Source organism: Solenopsis invicta, chromosome 10 (genome assembly GCF_016802725.1).
Source record: "Solenopsis invicta isolate M01_SB chromosome 10, UNIL_Sinv_3.0, whole genome shotgun sequence".
NCBI lineage: Eukaryota > Metazoa > Arthropoda > Insecta > Hymenoptera > Formicidae > Solenopsis > Solenopsis invicta.
The window spans coordinates 7,457,578-7,479,620 of NC_052673.1; the positions used below are offsets into that span (position 1 = coordinate 7,457,578).

Sequence of the window (22,043 nt, forward strand, 5' to 3'; positions counted from 1 at the left end):
ACCTGGGACCTCCCAAATCTCTGGTACGGGTGTCTTAGCCAACTCAACCACTGAGACTGTGATGATATTTCTCGCAATAATCGACTATGAGTTAGAACGCTTTCACGGGCAGCGTGACTTTAAAGTAATAGAGAGAGATATTTTGATCGTTGATGTATCAATACAAATTGAACAAGAATGCTTTCTACGGTCATAGGTCTTTGTTTAAAAAAAAAAGTATTTGTTCTGCATTGATTGAAAAAATGGACGGAGCTTCTAAAACTGTTCGAGCAAGGCTATGCACAAAAGCGGATGTTCAAGAAGTTTCACGAGTCAATATACAAAGCACAACACATAAGATGATTAAAATTTGTATTAACTAAATTTAATAACAGTGCTTAAAGCGTACAAGTAGTAGAAAAAGTGATTCTTCTTAATAATATATCTACAACAAAATTGCGTCCATATGAAAAAGGGCTCAGTGGCCGTAATTGACACCGCTGAATAAATGTATACGTAAGACAACGCAGTAATCTTTTTTTATAATTATATCGTTTCCATAATCAATCGAAAAAAATCACTTTGTCATACCCATTACTCAGTGGCCTCAATTATTCCATCTCACGTCAACAAAAATAAGCTCTGTATAAATAACGTCGTAAGATAAAAAATTGCGTCAGTCGCGTTTCCCAGGGCCGATGTTCTTCTGCGTCAACCACGCCGGATCGATGGTAGATAGACCGCGAAGGTAACATCTTCCAGTGGCTACGACCTCAGTGAACAGCAGCAACGGCGGCTTTGTACCGTGCAACGTTGAAGAAGGGTGTATGGTTACCGACTGCTTCGAATACACCTGTGCCAAACGCGTAATATGATTACTCAAGAGTTTGCTTGTTTGTCGCTGTAGGACTGTAGGAAATTCGAGCGCGGTATAGATACAAACAATAAAGGAAAATAAAGAAATAAGAACTAAAAATCATTTATTATATATTCCTTGCGTATTTTTCCATAACTCTCTTTCTTCCTCTTTGCTTAAATCTTTATCATTCAAAGGCAAAAGTAAACACTGTAAAATAAATAAAAAAGAAAAGAATGTTTAGACGCTAATTTGCTGATTGAAATTCGTTAAAAAAGAATAAAAGAGAATAATTGAAATATGAAAATTTCCAAATATGAATGTGATAAAAGAAACTTGTCTATAAAATTATCCAATATATGTATATCATATTTCAATAAAAATAATAATTTTGTCTTAATCAATAAAAATTCTATAACTTATATATATATATATATATATATATATATATATTAAATTTTGAAAGATTTTTATATTTTTGCATATTATTTTATAATGAAATTAGTTGAGAAAAGAGAGAATAATATTCAATATAACATAAAAAAAACTAGTAATAAGACAGAAATAATATTATGAGAGAGAGAGAACATTTACTTACCGTGACATACGTCTGATCCCTCTGCAGCTCAGCGAGATTCTCGTATAATCCCTCGAGGAAAGCTTTTCTGAGTTGCTTCGTATTCGTCCCGCAGCTCACCTTCTCCAAATTCGCACGTTCCGCCAACGCTGCAAGCTGTTGCCTCACTTCCGACCCGTACTCCAGATTTCGATGGTGCAAGAAGTTCTCTTGGCACCACACTTTCTTCTGCGTAACGCTTTGGTATGCTCGGAACACATTCAATAACATTACGTGATCTCCCTCAGGCGAAGCAAATCTAAAACCCCCAATAAAAGTTACTCGGATAACATAAAATAATAACTTGCGTAGTCAATCGCAAATCGTAATACAAAATGTACTCTGTCACAAGTACCAGTGCTTCATGATAGTAGCTTTATCATAGATTTTATCTTGATTTCATCACAAGGAATAAAAAAATAAAAATCAGTTGTAACAAGAATAAAAAAATCAATTTTTAATTATAAATTTTTTACGAGTAGTTTGAAAAACGTTCATTAATTATAATTAAAAAAAACATTATGAATGCATGGTTTCTTGTTTTCTAGTAAAAAATTAACAAAGTTATTCATAAAATCATGTGTGTTATATCCAGATGTAATAGACGACTCATTTTATAGCTATTATCAGTTGTCCACGCGACTGCGCTGGTAGATATCATTCGCATAACTTTTGATTCAAAGATAACCGGTTCAGAGAACAAACAAATAATTCTTTCTTTTTAATTAAACATTAAAATAAGTTTTTTATTAAGAAAATTTAATTAGAAATTGAAATATTAATAAAACTTTTTTTCAAATTTTAATAAAAAACAGTTGAAAATATAAAAAAATCTTCATTTATTCGATATTCTTAAAGCGAAATATAGTAGACTTCGATTGTTTTCATTTCAAATTTTATTCGCTATTGCAGAAAAATCAATATATTATCTCAAAGAGCGTACGTATTTTTATTAATTAAAAATAAAATTAAATAATGTAAAAAATAAAATTTCTAATTCTAATTAATTTCGGCAAATTTATCTCTATCATGTAAAAAATTACTTTTAAAAATGTTTAATTAAAAAAAAAATTTATCACTTTATTAGCAGGTTTTGAACCGGAGTCTTGCAAGACAAAAGTTATGTCGCGACTGCTCTATTACCACAGCTACAAAGAATATTATCAACAATTTAGAAATTATAAAATAACGCTTAATATAATATGCGACGTAATTTAGAATAATTTTGTTAATTTTTTATTAGAAAAGCAATTGTGCATTCATAATGCTTTATCTATAAACATTTTTCAAGCATCCTTATTTGCAAACCATTTTAAATTAAAAACTGATTTTCTAATTTTTTCTTGCCTATTCTTTATCAGTGTATCTTTAAACGATAAAAAAATTGCAAGAGCCGTACCGTGAGCGTGCATTGTGAGCCTGTTCTCTCTTCATGGGAGGGTCCATGAAAATCGATTCTCCTGATAATAAAGCGATAACCGTCAGTGCTTCCTCCAAACACCTGTGTTCCACCGACGCAAGGATCACTTTGGTAAATCGAGGGTCTAACGGGAACAGTGACATCGTTCGGCCAAGCGTAGTCAGCTGCGGTGGAGATCCTTTTACGAGGGATTATATAAGAATTTATTGTCTGTATTAAAATGACTCCTGTTACTCACATCTTGCTCGATATAATGAAATAAAAACACAAACAGTCACCGATCAATCATTTTCTTTTAACGCATCTCAATTTTATATAACAAAAAAAAAAATTTGTTTTAGTATTAAATAAACTGTTATTTTAAAAATAGCAAGTAAAAATCAAAGTTGGATAATTAATTAAACGTTGAAAATTAAACAATAAAGTTAAAAAATTAATAACTCTTAACTTAGTTAATTTCAAATAAATTAATTTTTAATTTGAACTATTTATTTAGAAAAAATACATAAACTTACAAACTTTCCCTAAGTTAAAAATGTATCTATATAAAAAATATTCGTTTTAATTTAAAAATATATATAAAAGTATTTATTATTTTATACAGATTTAATTTCCAAATAATATTAAATTGATTTCATCCATATTGTAATTGTTTTGTTTTATTATATATTTAGAGTATTTTAACATTAAAAAATTACGATATTCTAATTTAATATAAATACAGTAGAGTCTCCTTAATTTTGACTGATGGGGCGATAAGAGCGGAATGCCAAAGTTATAGAATACCCTCACCACAGCACGAGTCCACCAATCATCGTGTACTTGCGCGAGCAAAGTACACGATGATTGGTAGACTCGTGCTGTGGTGAGAGTATTCTGTTAAGGAAGGGGTATGATATTAGTGTTTGTGAAAGTACGTGTAAAGGAATGCAAAGATTAGAGGGGCCAAATTTAAGAAGACTCTACTGTAATATTTTTCAGAATTAATTTTTAATTTTTAATTAATCTTGATGTAACTTTTAATTAATTTTAACTTATTAACTTTAACTTAATTTAGTTAAAAAAATATATTAACTCATCCAACTCTGATAAAAATCAATAAGAAATTTAATAAGCATAATTTATTAAATATAACTGTCCAAATAAAATTCTTTTTTTCTAAGCAAATAAACATATTTAAAAAAGCGTTTTTATTTGTAAATTAATAAGTAACATTTATTACCTTTAACTGCACCTAGTTTTTCTAAACAATTCACGGCCACGTTTATACTCTCTTTAGGCGGTTTATCCATAAAATCGAAGGTGGTAATGTCGACGCCAATAGCGAGCAGTTGCAGAGCGACTCCCGCGAGAGAACACCTTTGAATTTCTGGTATCGGCATGTCCTTCATCTTCTCGAACTCTTCTCGTGTATAAGCTCTATAACACCTGCCTGGTGCTTCGCGAGCGGCTCTACCCGCCCTTTGCCAGGCCTGAGCCTGTGAGATTTTCTCAACCCTCAACACATCTAACCCCGTCGTTGGATGATGTGTTCTCGCTTTGACAACACCGGTATCGATCACGTGGCGGATTCCTATATTTCATTTCCTTATTAAATGTTCAGGTGAGACTTTAAATAAATATAAATTCGAAAACAACGAACGCTGTATAATTAATATTTAAATAAGCACGATGTTGAAAATAACATAATTAAAATAACATAATCTATTAGTAGTATGTCGCTTCAATTATCACGTTAGAAAAATTCCCTAAAGAGCTTATAGAAATAAACTTCCTCTTTACTTCTTATCTTATCTTTATAAGTATCTGGCATAAAAAATCTTAGCGCTGATAAAAATGTTTATTATCTCTTTCACTTTTTACTTAAATTAAATAATAGAAATCAAAAATATATACGTACCGCCAATCGTGACGGATGTCTCGGCAACATTTGTCGATAGTATTAATTTCCGCATTCCCGGTGCCGAAGGTTTGAAGGCCTCTAATTGCTGGTGAGTGGGCAGAGCCGCGTATAAGGGAAAAACTTTTAGAGGCGGATAGTCTTGTCCATCCAGTCGTTTAGCCACTTGTCGGGCAGCTATTGCAGCTGCTTCTATTTCTTCTTGGCCAGTCAAAAAAATGAGAATATCCTCACTAAAAAATTAAATAACAATTACTAAAATATAAATGAAATAATGTATGATTCCAAGAGAAAAATGAATGTTGATGAACAAGCATAGTCAAGAAGAGCATAGATTTCAGATTTGCTTCATCCCGCATGTGTGTCATTTTTTCAGAAATAGATTTTAAATTTGTAAATAAAAGTATGTTATGAAATTTTCTGATAAAAAAAATTTAATAAAATTTTGATGATATTTTGGGCAATATTCATAATTAATTCTTATTTTAAAACCGTCTTAGAATGCTAATGCAGCTCTGTGCTTAATTCATGACACACATCTTAAGGTAGCGTTTAAGACAATTTTCATATTTCTTTTTTTCCATTTTTTTTCTTCTTTCCAAAAAAAGCTGAAAATATTTTTGATATTAAATGCAGAAGATATAATTTCTTTGTAATGCAAATAAACACACAAAGAACAAACTTCTAATCTCCTTAACATATCTTAATTTTGATGTAAAAATTCTAATAAAATTTTGATAAAACTTTGATGATATTTTATTGAATTTTATATTCATTTTAAAATATTTTTTTATCAATAATTTCATCCAAATTTTATTAAAAACTCATTAAAATTTCAATAAAATGTTACTTCATCAACAAAGAATTTTTGCGATTTTTCATTGCAATTTTATTAAAAATTTATTACAATTTTCTTCAATTCGTCAATACAAAGTATCTGCGTCTTTTCATTATAGTTTCATAAAAAATGTATTACAATTTCAATAAAATTTCCTTATTTTTCATTAAATGTATTAATTTTTTAAAATTTTATAATATTTTTATTAAATTCTCATTAAAATATCATTTATTTTTAAACGCTGAAAATAATCTGTTTAAAAAACTATAATTAAAATTTTGTTACATATTCATTAAAATTTCATCAAATTTAATAAAACGTTAAAATTTCATTAAAATTTTTCTACTAGGATTATAATCCATTTCAAAAACAATAAATTTTTTAACATTAGAACATCTATTTCTATATACGTTGTTTCTAAATCACAGTTTACATGTGTTAGAATTTCATGTTGTTCTTACTTTGCGGGTGCCTCACGGTGAATTTGAAACGCCGTAGCTAACGCGGCGAATGCATAATCCTGCTGCGAGGTAACCGCGTGAAAAATCCTCACAGGATGTTGACGACCTTCCAAATACAACGCCGGCGCTTGGAAATATTCCTTGAATTTAATAGGATCCATCGTGGCCGACATAATTAAAAGTTTTAAAGGCGGCAGATTCTTCAATTTGCGCAAATTCTGCGCTCGTCTCGCCACACCAAACAAAACGTCAGTCTGCACAGATCGCTCGTGAGCTTCGTCGAGTATTACCACCTGTTGCAAAGTTACCAATTCATGCAATAATCGAGTAAACAATTAAATAAGTAGAAAAAGATGATGTTTAGATTCTCTAATTTTCAGAAAAGCATTAAATTTTTATTTTTTGCTAACATATTAAAGTAATTATTTTATAAGAATTTAATTTAAAATAGTTCCAGAACGCAGTTTAAACGAAGTAGTAAATTACATCTAGAGTTGGGATATAATAAATTATTTTTTAGTAAACACTAAGTTACAGTTAGTTATAATTACCCACTCAATAATATTACTATTATACACTCGTTATATAACAATTATATCATTGAGTTATAGAAAATTATAATCCTATAAAACTATAGTTATAACTCTGTTGCCGTTATTTTTTTTGTAATAATCGTTACTTTTTTCTATTTGCAACCATAACGGTAACAAATTCAGCCAGTATTTTTATCGTTACTTTATAAATATATGCGTGTGAATCATGTTACCACAATCATTAAAGATTTCGTATTGAACTAGTAAATTAGCATAGATGATTGTATGTCACTCTAAAGAAAAGGTCATCAAAATTTTATGAAAAAATAATGAATCATATACTTTTTAACAAGAGCCACAAGTGTCTGACTTGATTTTCTTTGAAATATATTGTTAAATACAAAAATCTAAGACACAAATTTTTTTATAGGTGCGTTATCTCATATTTAGAGAGTAAAACTTTCTTTTGAAAAAAAAAAAGGAGGGGGGATTTTCTCTCACAGAGTGAAAAATTATTACAACTTGGGTTATTTTGACTTGTAAAAATTACTGAATAACAACAATAAATGTATGTAAAATTTCAAATTAATCGCTCACATAGTTTCCATAAAAAAATAGTCTTTTTTTACCTTTCAAAGGATCCTGCTTATTCCCTTAAAACTGTTTTCTTACACTTTTACATCTTAATTACTTATGATTTACATAATTTTTAAAAGTACTTAATAATTAAATACTTTTTAAATGTTTTTATTCAATAAATTTATGTTTTGTATCATTTACTCAGTATATTCATTATAATAATGGTACTCAACTAAGAAATGTTTTAAACATAATGATTTCTTGCACCATCAACATCTTACTATAGCTATATTATATTATTGCAACTTCGACCTCACATGTTGTTCAAGTTTTGTCAAAACCAGATTCTACTAGATTTTTTAATTCTTCTAATTTTTCGTTTGTATAACCACTTTTAAATCACAAATATTTAAATAAGTTGTGATATTGTGGAGAGAGCAATTGATTATGTAAAGAATTTTATTATATTATATTATTCATGCAAATATATTTACATATATTAATTTCCAATAGTAAAACAGTATCTAAAAACCTTTTAGCAAAGTTTTCCAAATTCTAATCCGTAAATAACTAATGATTGTATTTTCCCTGTAGTATCTTTTGGTATAATCATAATAGTAACATGTTCTCCCAGAGGTGTTAAAACACTATACTTGTCTAAAGTACAATGGATTGTTGAAAAGTGTCACGTCTGAAGAATTGTGTAATAATATAAGAGACAATCCTCTAGAAGTCACATATTTCATATCAAAATCTCGTATTTCATTCAAAAAATCGTCTCTCATGTAAAAAAATATGTCACATTTATTTTAAAATAAATGATAAAATATGATATAAATTTACACGTATGTACATTCAAGCTAATTGTAAGTAAACAATCAAGATAAATCGACAATATAAATATATTCATTTAGCAATCTTACGTTCAGTCAGTGCAGTCGTCTTGTTATAACCATAACAAAACAACTGCATTGACTTCATATCTGTGCAATTTTGCTGTGTTAAATTGTACTTATATTACAATACAAAGCAAAGTTTAACATCTTTGGGAATGATTGTCAATTCGTTGAATGTTGTTGGACTTTCATTGATGTCTGTAAGTTGAATATATTTAACAAATCAAGAAATAACGTACATCTAAACATGAGATACCACACGTATAAAAAAATACGTGTCTCTTAGATTTTTAACAATATTGTGTTTAACAATATATTTCAAGAAGAATCAAATTGGTTCCGAACAGTTGTAACATGTCCCTTGTAAGTAATAATAATACTCTTCAAAACAGTAATATTTTTAAAAATTAGCAACAAATAACTGTAACAAGTTACTTTTTGAAAATAATGATAATGTATTACTTTTATAAAATAACATTCCAACTCTGGATATATTATAAATAATAACATCTTTCGTTAGGCTTACTCCGGTATTTATGCCGTCTGAAGATTTACATCACATAAATAAAAAAAAAATAGAAGTGAGGGTAGTTTATACGTAACTCTATTATGTGTTTTTATGTCACATTAGTATTGTATTATAACTTTAGGTTTTTATTATTAACGGTAAACGAAATAGTGGAGTTGAATCGATTTTTCATAATAAGTAATGCAATCATGTACGGGAAAATAATTGTTGTAAAGAATATAAAAGGCCTAATGCTTATTTCAAGATACATAAGTGAAAAAGGAGAGTAAAGGATAAAGTACAGTAAATTAAAAGTACATAGCTTTTGTTTTCTTTGTTCAGTTTGATGTCTTGTACATATCTGTTTGAATATATGACACAATTAGCGCATAAGATGAATGCTAGTGATTGTATATCCCACCTCTATAAGATATACATATAGCAAAAATACAAAAATTTTTTTAAAGTTTTTTTGAAATAAAAAAAAATTAATATTTTGTATTTTTTGTATACTGGTAAATAGTATAAAGTTTTGGTATAATTAATTTTCCTTAAACACAATAAATAATATTTGATAAATTAAGTTTTAGATAAGTGCAGCATATACATATACCGGAGTTATCCCAAACCTCGTTAAAAAATTCTTTAAAATTTGTTGTTGACAACTAATTTCAAATATAATCTTGCTCCTCTAATAATTGTGTCATATCGTACTTGTGATGTACGACTAGTATGACTATATAATGTACCGAGTAATCCGACAGAATCTCGTCAGTCATCGCCTCTCGCACCATCATGCCGTCCGTTAAATATTTGATCCTCGTCTGCGCAGAGGTGCAATCCTCGAAACGAACACAGTAGCCCACCAACTTTCCTGGTTTCGCCCCTTGTTCCTGGGCGACCCGGCGCGCTATGCTGACCGCCGCAATTCTACGCGGTTGTGTGATGCCGATGCAACCGGAGGACCCAGCAATCCCAGCGTGGAGCAACAGCTGTGGAATTTGCGTGGTTTTACCGCTACCAGTCTCACCTATTATGATAAGAGTATTGTGCCGGCGTATCTCGTCCAACAGTCTGAAAATCGTCGAACAATTATTTCTCTTTAATAAAAATGACAATTTGAACAAAACAATATATAATGTTATAATGACAATATATGCAGATCTTAGTTTTTGAAAATTTTTCTGACATTTACTGTAGATAGCTTTCAATAAAATACTTGTATAAATTCGATTAATAAATGTTTTGGAGAAAGATAAAACTATTACCAAAATGGAAACTATTACATACAGAAATGATTACGATCCGGCGACAGAATAAAAGAGTTATTTAAAGAATGAATATTGTATTGATACAATTGTTGCTATGTTGCTACGATTTATTATTATAATATAGTAATGTAATAATTTATGTAATATATGTGTATGTATACACATACGTACTGAAAAAAGACTTGTATTATTTAGAAATATAGTAAATTCAACTAATACATCTGTTAAAAAATGAAAGAAATCTTGTAAAAATTACCAGATTACTGAAAAGTCTTTCAAACATTCTGATTATAAAACTCAAGTCCTATTATAATAACTAAAAATTCTGTTCAATTTTACCAAAACGCACGTAATCACATTATATGTATGTATGTCTTGTAGATATAATATAAAAAAGTTATAAATTTTTTTATTGCATCAATACGTTTTGTCAATTCTGCTTCAAATTCAGACATGTACAAAAAAGTAAAAAAAAAAACATTTCAATTCATACAACTCTATAATTGTATTTCAAAATATTAAAAGAGTGTATCATTTTTTCAGATTTTTAAAGCCCAAAAACCCTTTGAGAAGCACATCCGATCACCAACATGATCGAATTGCGGTTTGATTAAGCAGTGAAAAATCGGTTATACTGTGATTATACTATAGAGGATTAAGAATTTATTTATGTAAAAGAAAAAAAATTGTAGAAGAAAAATAAATTTCCATATAAAAAACAATATTTCTTTGTTATTTCATATAAATTTAATTTTTAAATAAAATAATAAAGTAGAGATATGTTTTGGACCGATAATGTAACAACACAATAATAATAAGAAAGCCTTCATCGGTCGTAGCTAGATCTTGGTGCCTATATTTATTTGTGTGATTTTATATACTTCTTCGAATTCAATCAGAATGTGCGCCGAATTGTTTTTCCGGTCGTAACACAGCATGTCAAATAAGAATTAGTAATATCACGATTTTTATTAAATTAATTAATTTAATATAATAATTGATACTAATTTGCATCTATATACCCATTCCCCCTTGAAAAAAACTGTAAAGAAATTTATTGAGAAAAATAACAGCCGAAGATGCCAGATTCGAACCCTGGGTGGGGTGTTATTTTTATCGCAATAAATTTTTTTACAGTTTTTTCAGGGGGTATTGGGTATATAGATGCAAGTTAGCATCAATTATTTAATTTAATTAATTAATTTAATAAAAATCGTGATATTACTAATTCTTATTCCACATGCTGTGTTACGACCGAAAAAACAATTGGCGCACATTTTGGTTGAATTTGAAGAAGTATATAAAATCACACGAATAAATATAGGCACTAAGATGTATCTACGACCGAAGAAGGCTTTCTTATCATTGTGTTAAAATAATAAATTTATTTGATGATTTACTATATACTGTAAATGCTTTGTTACTTAAAGTAATCTAATTTTTTTTCAATTATAATATTCTAATTTAATATAAACAAGTTTTTTAAAATTAACTTTAAATTTAACCTATTAAAGAACATGGAAGAAAAATGTTTTAATTATATCACAAGACGTATATGACTAACAATAAGTGCATTTTAGTGAGCAAATAAAATTTTTGGTTATTATAATAAAACTCGAAATTTTATAACTAGAATGTTTGATAGACTTTACTATAAGGATTTATTTAATATTTTCCAATTGAATCTATAAAACTTTTAGTTATATTCATTAGACATACACGCAACATAACAAAGCAAAATTTTAGTTAACATTAACCTCAGCACACCAAGATTCTATCATTGTGCGAGTGCACGAGTCGAGTGAACACACGTGTTATTGTTTTGTATCATCAGTGTCATGCGTGTTAATTATATCCCGTAGTAAAATGAAACGAAATGATATATGACATAACTGCAGATAACAAAACTACTTTTCTTCTCCGCTAATGAAATTTTGAAAAACATATAGAAGTTTTTAAAGACTTATAATCCAGTTAATTTAGATTTCTGCAGTTATCGCTTTGTAACCGCACAACACATGGATTATGAATGTAGTCTGTTTCATACCATAAGGATAAATAATTATTATCCCTGTTTAACATTCGATGAGCAACAAACGTTACATTATGCGCATCATGCGTGAAACGGAATCCATAATCAATGTACTATGCAGTTACAAAGCAATAACTACAGAAATCTAAAATAATTGTAATACAAAACTTTAAATATTTCTATATAATTTCCAAAATTCTACAATTATGTAAAAAAATTAAGAAAAGGAATGATAAAATTTCACTTTTCTTAAATAACTCAATAAATATTAACGCGAACAATTCTTATCAACACCAATTTGTTAACGATAGAGTTCTATAAATCATCCAACAAGTAAAAGTTCATCGCGTATATAGAACAAAATTTACAATTTACTGAAGAGGGAAAAAAGAATGTGTTTGTGAGGCAGCAGGAAGGAATCATGAAATACTAACTAATGTTCGAGGGGGAATTCACAACCCAAAATTTTGTACACCAATGCCGATTTTTGGCATTGCTGTAAAACACTGCCGACATTTTTGTACACTGCCGACAATGCTTATTGTTAGTCAATGCCTACAATGCCGTCAATCCTATATTAAAATTAAGGCAATGCCATGCAATTATGAACACTACCGCGTGCCCATTATCATACGCCAATGCCTGCACAAGAATTCTAAAGCTTTCCCGAAGTATTCAAAAATTTTTGTGCTCAACCCCATGATCGAAAAACCGACTCTGAAGTGAGCTCACCACTCCCCAACCACTGACGACAATGCCGTCAATATTATAGGTCACTGCTTACTTTTTTCGGCAGTCCACTGCCGAAATTTTGTACACCAATGCCGGCTGTGAATTTCCCCTCGGTTTGTATAAATTTTGTGTTTAATTTTGTCATTAATTTTATAAAATTGATTTATATAAATTTGTTTGTTAAAAATCCGCGCCCTAAAGAGAGAGAGAGAGAGAGAGAGAGAAAGAGAGAATTCTCTGTTGTGCAATATTTTATGTATGTTATATTGTAAACATAAATACACAATAAATATTTTATTTAAAAAATGCATTTCTATAATTCTTTTTCAATTACCTAAAAAAATTTATACCATAAAACTGTAGCACAATACACACTAAACAATGTGTAAACAATGTTTTTAAATTAAATTTACTACAATTTTACTATATTTCTATTTTATTATTAACAGAAGGTAATTGTTAAGAATACCCCCTCCACCTCTGATTTTGATGAAATTAGATTAGGCATTACTAGGCATTACTAGGGCATTACTGGGCATTACGTAAAATTTTGGCAGTAATGCCTAAAAATTGGGCATTACTAGGCAGTAGTGTACACAATTTTGATCAGCGGTTTCCCCCTCGTTCTGTTCTCTTTGGGTTCAGTTTAATTAGTAAATGTATACTATATTATAAAATATAACAAATAGCAATATAAAAATACATTTTTTAACGAAACGTTTAGTATATTATCTGATTAAGCAGAAGTAAAACGTAAAAAACGAGGTAAAAAATTATACCTTATACAATTTTGCTCTTTTTTGGGTTTTAATTTTTTCCTTGCTTGTAATTTAAAAATATATTTGTAAATCAGTTGACAATTCAACATTTTTCCTAATATTTTATTATTTTATAGTATAAAAAATTTATACACATTTTTTTTTAAATTCTTACACAAAATTTGTAAATAAACTAAACAATTAGTTTCATTTTCTACTTTATCGACCGTGAGTAAACGTCACGTCGAAATTGACTTGTTGACTAATTTACAATCAGCAGTGAACCTCTCTATCTCCATTTCGCAGCGTCCTGTATGTATATATACCGCGTGCACGACGCGAACGTCGCGGAGTCACACTCCCTTCTTCGCGCATGACGCGTAAAAAGGGTACATCTCATCATTTATATTCAAGAAACTTACCGTTTACGGAGCATATAGACGGGCAGCGATTTTCTTCGCTGATGTAAGCCACTGTTCGTTTTGTCGCTATTCTTTGTCGCGCTCGCGACTTTATTATCCTCGCTCGTTTTCCGCACTTTGCCAGGATTTTCGCGGAACACGACGGCGCTGGGCCGCTTCATAGCTAATTTGGACGACTTCCCCATTGCGCTGTATTTGGGATCCGCGTCGTCGTGGACCCTCATCTCGCCGCGAACCACTCGGAATGCCGGACGATGCACGTACACGCGTATGTACCACTTGCAGCTTACAGCACGACCAAGCACGTCAAGCACGTCAAGCACGTGTTGCGCGTTACAGCTGTTCCGTACTCACTGTCCGCATGTCCTACTCCTATTGGCGTCTCGGCGCGCGCATCCGGAATCCGGAACACCACTGTGCCAAGTATCGAGTTAGAAATTTTTACATACGTCGAACGCTTGTGTGCTACGCAGATAAAGAATACTTGGCGTTACGCATTTCCGGAAAAGAAAGTACCGCTTTTCTGTGTATAAAAATCTATATTTTTTAGAATAGTAAATATAATTTTTTGTAATGTTTAAGACATTGAATTTTTAATTTAATATAAAAAAAATGTTTTACATAATATATAAATACATAATGTGTTTTATGTTAAATATTTTATATAAAATATTTATTAATTTTTATATTAAAAAAAAAATTAAAGTATATACTTCATATTTTACAAATCTAGTTTTCAGAAAGGATTTTTCAGGCTCTATAAAATTTCGTGATTATTATTTTCATTTTTTTACAAAACTTATACGTATATATAATTATCCAAAATTATATGAAGCTTAATTTTATTTAAAATTGGATTAAAAAATTACCTGTTTTTCATACAAATATATATAAATTTGTATCTTTCGCTTTTTTCTTTATTAATTATATTGATGTATTCATCATGCTTACGATTAAGAAATTTCAAAGAATGTAAATGAACTTCTCAATCAGTAATTTTATGATTATATATTTTTCCATTGTTATCAACGCACTGGTATTTGATTCATGATTGGTAATATTTCGAACATTTTTCATCATGAAAAACAGAGGTATGAGTTAAAAAAAACCAGAGTCCGCGAATTATCAGTCCTCTGTGACTAATGATACTAAATTTAATGCCAACATCGACGTGCACACCAGCTTTTATCATGTGTCATGAGTAATGTATTCCGACATCGTATTCCGTCGAAATTAACTGGTCACAAAGAAAAGAGAAAGAGTTGAAAAAAACTTTAAAAACATTGCAAATATTAAAACATAAAAAAGATTAAAAAGTGAAATGATAAACAATTTTTTTTTATACAATCATTTCATTGAAATTATTAAAAAGAACAATGGTCAGAGATCAAACATTTATTATAATATTACATCAATATATAATATATCAATTTATATATTACACGTCAAGTATCTTATGAACAAGTAACTTCGCAACGCTTATCTCTTTTTAGAGGTAGAGATCAATGATTTACACTCCACAATCATCATTGATAAAAGATATAATTGTGACATCGCCATAAAAATTAATAAAAGTTTCAATATAACACATATTATGCAATGTTGTAATATCGACAGCGATCGAGTCTATCAAAACACGGCCACGATACAATTAAAAAAGATCTTGAATAGAACTGCGTCACGAAATTATCACAGATCAAGCTGTGTGTAATAGGAAGACACAATGAGCGAACATTTCGACGAAATTTAAAAGTATCTTTTACACACCTATATATTAAGAATTTGCAACTAAATTATCATCGTAATGGTCTATGAATCGGTGTAATCGCATGAGGCGGTACCTGGAATTAAAAAAAGCAAGTTATTAAAAGTTACAATATTACTAAAAATCGTTACAATTTACATTCTGGATTTCTTTTCTTCATTTATATTCTGTTTTTATTCGTTAGTCTATCATTTAATGTTACAGAAAGAAGACCAAAATATATATAATTTTAATAGAATCGACTTACCATTGCACCAATACGAGACAAATAACGATTTCGTATACTAATGTCAGATTGTGGTTGCATAAGACTGTCAGCTGAGAAATCCGATGTACATTCCGATGACAGCAATTTTTCTCGCTCCAAACTTTCAGGCGTGCATTGAACTGCCTCATATCGTTCTCTTTGTCCTGGTGTCATGTTGAGATAACCACCACTCATTGCCATGTCCGTCACCCAGATTGCACCGGCAGTTATCAGTGAAACTGTTGCAACGTAAAATATGTTATTTGTAAAATTTTCCGTCTCTACATTCTTGGGAATTGTATCGTATTGTTAGGTAAAATTTTCCAAGTTTGCGAAAATACTCACTCCAGAGCCAACCGAGGAAGAACATCTCGAGCATTAAATATCCTCCTTTATCGACAATTATACCAGCCACAATCGCGACTACAGCGAGGCCCAAGTTTTGTACAGATTGTGCTCTAAAAAAATTATATTAATTTGATTGCTAGCATTCTCTTTAGTATCATTTTGTTTTAAGATGATTAATTACTACTTACATTCCGTAAGCCGTCCCAAGCTGATGTTCTGGCGTAACGAGAGCAATCAGAGGCCACAAGCTACTAGCGAGCATAGAATATGCTAATCCCATAAGAATCATACACGCGTAGGGATTTAAATAGGTAAAAGCAAGTAACCCATGAGCAACAATAGTCACACAGATGCTAATAAATACCCATGATACATTTTTACCCACTCTGTCCACGATATAACCTAAGAGAGGTGAAGCTATCGCCGATATTGAGTAAACAAGAGAATTCACTGTATTTGCAGCGGATGGATCATATTCATACTTTCGTTCAAAAAATACTCTGAAATAAAATTAATAAAACATTAATTTTACTTTTTTTATACACTATTATTTATAAATTTAGAAGCGTTTGCGATTTTCTCGCACTTTTTAAAAAATTAATGTATTGGTGAAAAAAAATCATAGAGAAGTTTTCAAAAATGCATTTTAAAGAGAAAAAAGCTTCAAACTTTTTTTAGTTTTATCTTTACGATATTTTGTTCCTAAATTATATAAAATTAAAAATTAATAATTTTTAAATATTTTTTATCTCGAAGCATTATATTGTCTGATAGAAATATTATTGAACAAAAATTAACCAAAATCTTCTAGATAAGTTAAAACTAAAGTAAAAATTAATTAATAAATTATTAGAAGGTAGGCTTTCCAAGCTTTAGTGCTTTGTAAAAAAAATTAATATAATAATTCTCGCAATGATATCAAACTTTTTGTGTAAAAACTCGTTTCTTATAAAATTGTTTTCTTTTGAAATTAAAGAATTTACAGAAAAAAGAAAAAAATGTGTTTAAGAAAAAATATTTTTAATTTCTATACATTTCTTCAAAACTTTTTGAAAATTTTTATATATTTAACTTTTCGTGAAATTTAACATTTCGCGAAAAAATCACAAGCGCTTCCAAACTTATGAACAGTAAAATCATCCTATGTAATCATATATGAAAAATTGAATACGAGAATTAACTTCTAAAATAAATAGTAATATGATATTTTTATTTTACAGATCTTGGCTGAGACAATTTAAAGATTGTTCTATGCAATAGATGTTTTCGTTATTGTACTTACTTTCCTAAAGCAATGAAGGGAAATATTGCAACATAATAAGCAATGCAAATGATTGCAACCAACCAAAAGATTGGCTTGAAATCCTTGACGTCCTTTAGGCTAACAACCTGTGGTTCTTGTCCTTCTCCTCGTCGAAGCAATCTTTCGGCCCGTTTGTCCATAAAACCCAATACACAGGCGCATATCATCGACATCACACAGGTGAGAGCTGCGAGGAAGAGAACTACGCCGATGCATTTTGGGCCTTTATAATATTGAGATACATAATTGTATACTGGTTCCATTACTAAAAAGTTGACGGTCGATCCTACCCGAGCGAAGCTCAACTGCAGCCCAAACACCATATTTAATTCTTTACCTTTGAACCAAAGGACCGCGTAACTGTTTTGAGCAACCGCCAACGATTCTGCACCGATTCTGCAGGAAAAAAAAGCGATCGTTAATTTGACAAATTTATAAAAGGATATCATGTGATAGTTCAATATTGTGAAATTCTGCATTTTCTAATCCAATAAACAAAAATAGATTAAAAACTGGATTGAAAAAGATTTATTTCAACATTCGCGAATGCATACTTCTGAAAATCTGAATCTATTTCAAAGCACAATGCTTTGGTATCCATTTATAGGAATTGAATGAAACATATTTTCTATATCTTTCAATTCAGAAATAAATTCTTTTTTTTTTAAGTGGATTGTGAATACCATTCAATTTAAAATTGCAAATAGGAAATACATTGTTTCAATCCATTTAAATTCAAAAAAAAGTTTTCATTTGAAAAAGTTTATTAGTTTTTGAAAATATTGAATTCATTTTAATATCTTCAAAAACATTGACAGCTCTATTCGTATTATCAAATAGAAATATATTCATTTCCAATGGAGTCGAATCCATTTCAATCTAGTTTCATAAATTTAAAGTATGCATATGGATGGATTTAAATAGATTAAAATTTTCAATTTGTTTTTGTTTACTATGGATAGAACAATATTAAAAACATACCCAAAGACAAATCGACCAAGCATCATTAGCCAAAAAGTATCAATCATAGCGCCAGTTGCAAAGATGATCTGGCCAATTAATGTAAGTCCCATGTATATCACTGTACCTAACCGAATTCCAAATACGCTATCCAATAGGAATCCACCAATGAAGCATAGAATGACATTTGGCCACGAATATATGGAATAAAGCAGAACGAATGTACTGGTTGACATGTGCAAGTCAGTTTTAAAATTATCTTGTAATGCTCCAGGATTATCGAAGCAGAAGTACGAACCTGAAATAAAGAACATATAAATTTAAAATTTCTACTGGAATTGCAATGCTGAAATAAAACTAATTTTTTAAACAGTGCTTATTTTCTCAGTTATATAAATCAGAATGTTATTTGCTAAATGCTATACAATTTGATAAATGAAGATACCCTATCATGTATACATAGCTCAATTGTGTCATAGGTTCTAACATCACTTATACAACATATGGCCAATATTAAAAAAAAGGAAAGCGACATGATAAACTGCACAAAGAGAACATTCATGATGCAGCTTATCTAAGCAATGTCAAATTTTTTCTCCTACAATTAATAACACGAAGAGACACAAGATAGAATACACTCAAACAATTTTCAGCTCAACTAATTATTTCCCATTCTTTATTTGTTTTCCTTTATTAAATTTTAACTACCAAATCAAAACTGAAAGATTTCTCATACTTGTAGGCAACTAGTGTAGGCAACTAGTGTTAACATATTACAAACGTAGGATTTGTTATTAAACTTGATACTGAAAAGCATTAAAATCAGAGTTGCCAGTATGCATAAAATATAAAGAAATATACATTATATATGTACAATGTAAATTATACAAACTATATTTCACATGTCCTCAACAGATAATTTATGGAGCATTAAAGGGCCTAAGCAGAATGATTGACTTATAATTTTAAGACAAGTTTTATGACTTAAGTCTTTGTCTTTAGTAACGTACAATAACTGTCTTGTGTCTCAAATCTTAAACTAAAAAAAGATTTTGTTCGTAACTTAAGACTTGAGACATAAGACAGTTATTGTGCGTTACTAAAGATAAAGATTTAAGTCGTAAAACTTATCTTAAAATTATAAGTCAACCATTTTGCTTAAGCCCAAAGATTTAGATTTCACCAGAAAGAGTGATATTTATATTCTGGTTATTTTCTAATGTTGTGTATTTTTATTTTATCAATACTAAAATCCAATATATTAATCTTACAACTTGGTTATTTTTTTCTGTGTATCCAATTCAAAATAATTTACATAGCTGCATTGTTTATACAAAAAATATATATATATATAAACATAAAGTAAACAATCTGTACAAACATGATCTTGAAATAGCACAATTTTATTTAAAATAAATAGAAGAATCAGAGAATGACCTTTGGAACAAAATACATTTCTATGTATGTATTTATGAAATATCGCGGAAATGACGATCGATTTTGCGAGACGTGATGAAATGAATGCATCCAATATGCATTTCGTCGCGATAGCGATCCATTCATTTGACAGTGACACTATTCTGGCGTGACGCAGCCAATGCAGTGACAAAAAATAAACAACAAAGGACGCATCTGGCGCAAACAATTTCGCGCTTTGCAAAGTTATGTCAGTTGGTGTATGGTAGACGTACCAAATCCGAGCAGACACATAAGTGCCAAGCCCAAAAATCGGTAAGGCACCTTTTTCGGGCTGCAGCATCCTTGAAGGGCCACCTCATCGTCGGATCTGTCCAGATTATCTCCGTCCGAGTTTTCTACTACACCTCCCTCCATATCGTTATTGTTATAGCAATGTTTTTGTCGTTATTGTTCAAACAAGTCACGTGCTTTGTTGTTCCAGACAGCAGAGTTACTCCACAGGTAATAGAGTCCAGGCAGTGATTAATTTGTTCTATTGCACGTAGCGTTGTCCGTTCCTTCACGTCATCACGCACGCGGTCTAGTGAACAAAAAGAATCGGCGATCAGCCGCGATCGCTGGAATGACGCCTGACGACTACTCAGACTGCATCGCGCGACTGCCGAGTGCCCTCATTGTTGATCGGCTAATCTGTCAGTCGGTATGCGTCATTCGAAGACAGTATACACACAACATATGATGACGCGAACTTCAGCCAGCTTCAGCGGGCACGGAGTACACGGGCATCTATTCAGAGAGGAACCTGAGAGGCGCTACGCCAGCCTTTTTTCTATAACGCTTCGAACTCCTAAAGTCACTAGATTAATAAAGTACGTAGGAAACCAAATCATTTACGATAAAATTGTATTACTGAAGCCGGACCGCACAGTACATAAAATTCATCATAATTCATCATGATTACAGATATACTTTTGTAAGTATAAATTGGTAATTATTATGGTATTGTAAAAGAGAAAATATTCATATACGTTATAAATATTTTATGATATTGTGTACCGTTGGGAATGTGTTACTATATTTTGGAGGTTAGATTGTTTAACTCTTATAAATGCAGTTCTAACTGTATTTATTACTTTTCTAAATATTTATTATATTAGTAATTGAGTAACAATGCCTATAATTATTTAAATGTATTTCTATTCTCATGTTATCATTTTTATTCTATTGTAAATTGCAACCTTCCACGTTTTTTCAGGATGCACAAGATTATCTGTACGGGAGGGTCCCATGCGCACAGACCTGATCGGACACCACCAATCACGTAATCTAATCTAACCCAACCAACGGAAATACTCTAGGCATCGGCCGCTATAATTGGTGGTGTCCAATTGGGCCTGTGCGCATCTGGGACCCTCCCATCTGTACACCCAAGGACTTTGATTCTGTCCATGGGGAAATTTTTCAAACTGAGAAGTCACCACTTTCTACATATTTACAGTTCATGATTAATGAAACGACTAGAGCTTATTGGTAGTTACATTAATCATGAACTGTAAGTATGTAGAAAGATAGCAACTTCTCAATTTGGAAAATATCCCCATTGACAGAATCAAAGTCCTTGGGTGTATGTACGTGTTGGATGGTTTATTTTATGGACGGATCTGCCAACTGTTTTGGCAATGCTGTAATATGCGTAAATAAATAGCGAGATGTGACACATAGTATATATGTATATATTATAGTGTATAAGGTATGTAATGTCTCGATTTCTTACATACATACAAGTCATTTAATAGCAGAAATAATAATAATTTTGTATTATGTTATATTAAATTGTGCACTTTTGTTGAATACCTTTCAGAATATGAATCACTTTTTTAATTCTTTAAAGTATCAGTTATTAAGCATTGTTGTTAGTTGCTTATGTTGTTATCATGTCTTTTCGCAAAAAATTTTTGTGTCAGTTTCCTAATTGTAATGGGTAATTTTATTCTTTTATTATACATTTTATACAGTATTATATATTTTTACTTTTAAAAATTAATGTCTTAAATTATTTAAATTATAAGTTTGTTGCATATCAAAGAAAGCAGCATTTTTAGTTTTTAATTTTATTTTACAAAAAATGTTTTTTTTTCCTTTCTCTTTATTACCAATAATTATAATTATTAATAAGTATATTTAATTAAATATATATTGC

At 30.2% G+C, this 22,043-nt stretch overlaps 2 protein-coding genes and 1 long non-coding RNA gene across 6 annotated transcripts; 1 reads left to right on the forward strand and 2 right to left on the reverse strand.

Moving 5' to 3' along the window:
* Positions 1-334: 334 nt before the first annotated feature.
* LOC105199208 (ATP-dependent RNA helicase DHX33) lies at positions 335-14,124 on the reverse strand. The gene is made up of 8 exons (XM_039454169.1): positions 13,802-14,124; positions 9,336-9,660; positions 6,071-6,363; positions 4,772-5,004; positions 4,094-4,444; positions 2,851-3,049; positions 1,434-1,710; positions 335-832 (listed from the first exon to the last, which is right to left on the reverse strand). Exons 1-8 carry the CDS (start codon positions 14,023-14,025, stop codon positions 656-658), a joined length of 2,079 nt encoding a protein of 692 aa, XP_039310103.1. The 5' UTR covers positions 14,026-14,124; the 3' UTR covers positions 335-655.
* Positions 13,674-15,518, forward strand: LOC120358793. The gene is made up of 2 exons (XR_005575661.1): positions 13,674-13,844; positions 13,926-15,518. It is a non-coding gene; the product is annotated as an uncharacterized LOC120358793 (long non-coding RNA).
* Positions 15,284-20,674, reverse strand: LOC105199209 (major facilitator superfamily domain-containing protein 1). Of its 4 annotated transcripts, XM_039454170.1 has the most exons (8): positions 20,574-20,674; positions 20,116-20,423; positions 18,446-18,722; positions 17,444-17,860; positions 16,350-16,661; positions 16,159-16,271; positions 15,814-16,052; positions 15,284-15,642 (listed from the first exon to the last, which is right to left on the reverse strand). In XM_039454170.1, the coding sequence occupies exons 2-8, from the start codon at positions 20,255-20,257 to the stop codon at positions 15,598-15,600; spliced, it is 1,545 nt and encodes a 514-aa protein (XP_039310104.1). In that variant the 5' UTR covers positions 20,258-20,423; positions 20,574-20,674; the 3' UTR covers positions 15,284-15,597. The 4 variants fall into 4 exon arrangements, with proteins under 4 accessions (XP_039310104.1, XP_025994308.1, XP_025994306.1 ...); XM_026138523.2 differs by lacking the exon at positions 20,574-20,674 and having other exon boundaries at positions 18,446-18,571; positions 20,165-20,572; XM_026138521.2 differs by lacking the exon at positions 20,574-20,674 and having other exon boundaries at positions 18,446-18,571; positions 20,116-20,572.
* Between the last annotated feature and the right edge of the window lie 1,369 nt (positions 20,675-22,043).